General features: G+C 46.6%; 1 protein-coding gene across 2 annotated transcripts in view; it reads right to left on the minus strand.

The window, feature by feature from the left end:
* Window positions 1-5,533, minus strand: part of ATXN7 (ataxin 7) — a 73,740-nt gene extending 68,207 nt beyond the window's left edge. For both annotated transcript variants that reach the window (XM_019536703.1, XM_019536701.1), the window contains exons 1-2: window positions 5,413-5,533; window positions 4,916-4,984 (exon numbers count right to left, since the gene is read on the minus strand). In XM_019536703.1, the coding sequence (XP_019392248.1) occupies window positions 4,916-4,984; window positions 5,413-5,515 (172 nt within the window). In that variant the 5' untranslated portion in view covers window positions 5,516-5,533. The remainder of the gene's footprint in view (window positions 1-4,915; window positions 4,985-5,412) is intronic.
* Between the last annotated feature and the right edge of the window lie 7 nt (window positions 5,534-5,540).

Below are 5,540 nucleotides of genomic sequence, written 5' to 3' on the forward strand. Positions count from 1 at the left end.
CTGCTCAGGCAGGGGGTCGGACTAGATGATCTACCTAGGTCCCTTCCGACTCTAGCTACTATGAAACTATGAAACTATAAGAGGTACTCTACATGCTTATAAAGCATCTATGTGCATTTCTGGTCCAAACTCAACCAAATAAGACCTAGCATTTGTTCTCTCTAGACCTCGCTCTACAGGCACCAAACACATACCTCAGCTTGAAGTAGTTCAGTTTTGTCCACAGTCATCAGAGATTGCCCCACAAGTACAGGGACTCTAATTAGGCAAGTGCAATCAACTAAAAAATAAAGCCTACAAAAGATTTTGTGAATGATATACAAAAGGCAAAGTAATTTTTCAGCCACGGCTTAAGACTCCAAAAATTTTTCATGACAGAACTGAACACTTTCAACGCAAGACCTCCCCCGTATCCATACCCTTTATACCGCACATCTGCAAATGACCTGCAACAATCAAGTCTTTGAAAAAGGCAGCAACTACAGCTCAATCCTTTCCATACGATGTTTACAGAATGCCAATATTAATGCATTTTTTTCTGCTTAGAAATACAAAGTGCCTCAAACCCAGTCATCTCTGTTGCTTCTCCTGGACGTCTTGGGGGGTGCAAAGGGTCTCAGATGCATATGGCGGGTTCCAATTTTAGTGAAGATACCTGGGGTGGCCATCGGGTATTGGGGTTGAGTAGGTGTCACTAAGAACATAAACATTTTTTTTAATCTGCATGAACAAAATGCCAATCCCAATCAACTGCTGTGCTGTTAATCTTGAGATGTCAAACCTCACTATTTCTGTCATTGTAGTTTTCAAGGGCAGGCAAGATACAAACTGATACAATAACCAAACGCATCTTTTCCCCCAGCCACGTCAGGATTTCATAAATTGATGAGTGTACTATAGTTTTGCTAATGGCAGATATTTTTATTCCTTTATTTCTTTTTGTATTTAAGACAATTTAAGGAATAGGCAGTACAAACAGTGGGGTTACTATGAGGTCTTTTTTAAGTTCACAAAGTCTGTGACTAGCTTCAAGAACTGTCACTGTTGCTGCTTATAGCTTCCCTAAACAGCTGCAGAATTAAATTAACCTAATTCTTGTCGGTTTTACTGCTGTTTAAGGGATTCTGAAGAGCAGCACTTTTCACTCTGCTGCAGCTTGTCAAAGTTCAGGGCAGCAAATCTCAAGCAGCCTGCCAGTAAACTTGGTTTCATTTTGAAGGTTATTTAAAACAAAAGTGCAGATTCTCCAGAAGTTGATGGAAATCTCCTGGGAAAGCTTCCTGTTTGCTTCAAGTGAGTCTATTTTTCAAGCCTCGATTACGACCAACATTAAGAACGCTTTACTTTAGCTGAAAATGAAATGCATGCTACAGGCATGTCAATCTCCTCATGCATGGTAAGTGAATAACATACTAGGTGTTTGGTGAATGAGCTGCCCTGAGACTTGTACAGTAAGTGTAAACAGGCTTGCTATATGTGATTATGTGGTCTGTATTTAAAGGAACACCTCACTTGTATCAGACAGGTGAATATGAAAGTTATGCTACAGCGAAGGCTCAAGTTCCTAGCAAGAAGGTGGATGAAAAGCTTTCTGCCTTACTGTTTCTGGATCATGTCTAATGAATGCAGTGCAACATGCTGTAGTTCCTTCATCATACCAAGGAGCCAAGTTGCAAGGGAACTGAATCCCTGGTTGATTCATGAATAGTAGGCAATAAGACGACGGGTGTATGAACGGGAGGAGGATCGGTCATATAAACTATGCACTAAACGTAATTGTGTGGAGTACTTTCCAGGACAATCTTACGTGTATAACATTGTATGCAATGAAAAAGTTCATTGCAAGACAACACAGGCATACAATGCTTTAAAATAACTAATTCCATGTGCTGACTGGCATTCAGTCCTCACTCCCAGCTGCCGGAGACTTCCCAACCTAAAAGTGTCTGAAATCTTAGGCCCAGGCTCCACATAAGCTGCAGCAGTCCATGAGGTGCTTTAGCGCTCAGCCTGGACTTTTACTGATCTTAAAAAGTTTCAGACAGATTGCAGTCCACAGAGTTTCTCTCTGGCAAAAGTCCTTGAAGACTCAAGCAGGAATGACTGCGTTGAGTGGGGCAGAAGAGGGAAGAAGCACACGGTTTTGAATCAGGAAAGAAACAGCAGCATGGAGCAAACAGAGAGAGGACCATGCAGTTGTGGAAGTGCTAGACGGACTGAGAAGCCATTTCCATTTGGGTCACAGGCCTCTCCACAGGGCCTTGGGACCAGATCCTAGAGACCTGGCTTGGCTTTGCTGAGGATGGTGATACTTATCTCACAGATCCCTGGAGTCTGGCATCTATGTCCCCCTACACCATGCATGGAGACATCAAGGTGCAGCAGAATGAGAAAAGTTAAAAAGAGCAGGGAGCTACCCATGCTGGCCTTTAAGAAATGCTCTTGACAGGGTGGGATTTAGACTCCTAAATCTGTGTGGGATACATAGCCCCGAGGTCTGTCCTCGAGCTAGGTGCAAAGCCCTCTGTCACAAACCAAGCACGGACACTTCTCTGAACATGCAGCCAAAGGAGGAGGAAGCGGTGTCTGCCTCTCCACACCTGTATCAGTCTAGTGGTTAGATCACTCACCCATGATGTGTGAGAACAGCCCACACCCCCAGGAGCGCACCATAACCATGAAACTGCAGGCCATTCAGCGGTGGGGATGGCTCTCCAGCTCCCTGTCAAAGTCGTTCCATTTTGCAGAAATTCACTGTGCAACAGAGTGCACAAAAGAGTTAACACGACAGGGTGGCCTACTGATCAGGGCGCTTGCCCAGATTGGGGAGATCTGCACCATTATTGGCCTCTGTACCGCGAGATGAGCTCCTAGTCACTAAGCTGAAAGTCCTGCTCAGACTTGCTCGCTCTCTGGCCCAAAAATCTTTTACGCAAGTTGGAACAACTTCAAGACAAGGTTACATTTGCCTGAATTTTCCTGGAGTCCTTTGTCAACTTGGCACTCTGTGCCTCAGTACCTTATCTGTAAAATGGGTGAAATATCTGCCCCCCCCACTTAAGGCATCACAAGGATAAACTTACAGACATGATCGCGAGATATGACAATACTACGGTAGCAGAGAGTCACAGACATGCAATAGATTGGACAGAATATATATATATATATTTGTCACATTTGCATTTTTCAGTAGTATGTTTGTAAAAGCCCAACTGCTTATAAAAATGCTCAAACTTGATGGTACATAAAATCTTCCCTGGCTAAGAGGTTTAGCTACAAGATTCTCTAGGTCTGGTTTTCAGATCAAAACACAGATACTTCTCATCATCTCTCACTTTCACTGACATTCATGCACAAGTAGCACTTGTTTTCTTTTGTCAATGGAGCTCTCTTTACACCAGGTAATATGTTGTAACCCCATGAAATCCTGGGTTAAAATTTAATTACCAAGGTAAAGGGCTGAAAAGAAACTGAAAAGTTTTGAAATCTTGACAGAATAAGCTGTTTTTGGCTTCAGCTCTGAAAATGTTTTATGATTCCCTTCAAAGTTAGGCTCTACGCTGGCAAGTTACTCAGGTGGCTGGAATCACCGGGAAGAGGCCCAGTGTCCAGGGCCAGCTCAGGCAAAACGAGTTAAATGACTGCGCCCCAAGTGAAAGAAGATTCTCCTGTGCCCTGAAGGGAACCTTAAAAAAAAATCTGGAAACTTTGCATTTTACAAACCAGATGTCAGGAGCAAGAGGCATGAAAGTCAGGCGTAACTGAGGGAATCCTCACACACGTCACTTGCGTGATGTGAGCCTTGTTCCGTGTTTGTTACAACAGATATAATTAAAATTGCTATTTGAATCACTTAGTCATTCAGAAAAAAAAAGCCACACAAATATCAGGCGTGTATAGGAGGATAACTAAAAAGCAACATTTCAAGAAGCGCGTAGCCTGTAAGTATTGCTTAGATGACAAAAATATCCCAGTGGGTTTGACTAGCAGAACCGTTCTCTTTAAAGCCTGCTGATTTTTGCCCTCTCTGTGGTGTGAGACTTGCAGCAGTCGCTTTGACCAGTTGCACTAATACTCAGAGCTTTGCTATGAACCTCTGCCAGGGATGGGGCGAGACGTGTTTGATCCTTCCTGGAAGATCCCGAGCTTCCTTCCGGTCCTACATCTCTGTGACTTCAGTCCAACCGCCAGCTACCTCTGGCTTTTCAACAATGTCAAAAACTACTCAGAGCAGGCCTAACCGACACAAAATTTAAGAGAGAGACAGCACGCTTCTGGAAGGATGTTCTTGGCAGGGAGACGAACCAGAGTTAGCAAGATTAGGAAACCCTTCGAAAACTGTTCTGCCTTTGAATGGAGGCAACCATGCAAATACCCAAGCCAGACTAATTGCTGTTTTTTGCCCCAATACAAAATTACCAACAATCAATGAGATTCATCACCTGTTGTCTGCAGCTTTAAATAACATTTCCACTTTCAATATCAAAGCTGGTTTACCGCAGTTTTGGTGTCAGCTGTCATTTGGCTTCTCTTACTGGGCGCACTAAAAAATAACCCAAAAACACTGACCTGACTGGGGAAAGAGGCAGATCGATGCACTACTACTGAAACAACTCAGATCAACTCAGACTTTGAGAAAGGGAAGATGTCCTAGGACGCTGGACACCACTCCCATAAATATATGGGCCTCGTGAAGATGGTTTAAGGCCTACCCAAAAAAAAAAAAAGGTCTGGACAATATTACCGTGCTTCTGAGTAAACGCCTATTTAGCCGCAGCTCCGTCTGCTACTGGGGGGCTACGCGCTCCCGGTGCTCGCAGACCCGGCGTTTTTTCACACCCCCACCCCCGCCAATAACCCAGCTACACGCAGCGAAGCCCGCCTGTACACATCGGTGCTTAAGATTCGCACTCACCTTCTCTGCAAAGTCGCATCGCTTCTCGGTTCTTCCCGTACTCCTTGAAACTTTCTTCCACAGCGGTGCCTAAACAAAACGGACCAACAGCAAGACGTCAGTTTACACGAGGACCCACCAGCACGTGTGCAAAACCAGGCAAGCGAGGTGGGCGCAAAGAGCCTGCACGCTCACGTGTATAGGCTACATGCTTCCCCGACATCTGCTCTCATAAACGTGTAGACAGGAGGTACGCGGGAGAGATGGGGAGGCCCTCCAAGGACACCCCAGGAAGGAGCCCCGGCTCACGGGCACCACCCCCACCCCCAGGAAGCCGAAACCCGGAGAGGAGGTACCTGTCCCTGGGACTTGTGAGCCCTCCCGGCGGAAGGGAGACGGCGCCCCGTGACTCTGACACCCTCCGAGGAGCGCGGAGGAGAGGCGGGGGGCAGAGAGAGCGCGGCCGAGGGGTGCCCCGGCGCACACGCCCCCGCGGGGATCCCGGGCGCGGCGCTCACCGTCGCTCCCGTGAAGTTTCGCAGCGTCCACCCAGTGGCTCCAGGGCTGCCCCAGCATCGCCTCGGGGCTGGGCAGGGACCTGCGCTCCCCGACGGTCGCCATTGCCGCTGCGGGGGCGGCCGCGCCG

This window comes from Crocodylus porosus, unplaced genomic scaffold, assembly GCF_001723895.1.
Source record: "Crocodylus porosus isolate Cpor-Errol unplaced genomic scaffold, CroPor_comp1, whole genome shotgun sequence".
NCBI classification, from domain to species: Eukaryota; Metazoa; Chordata; order Crocodylia; family Crocodylidae; genus Crocodylus; species Crocodylus porosus.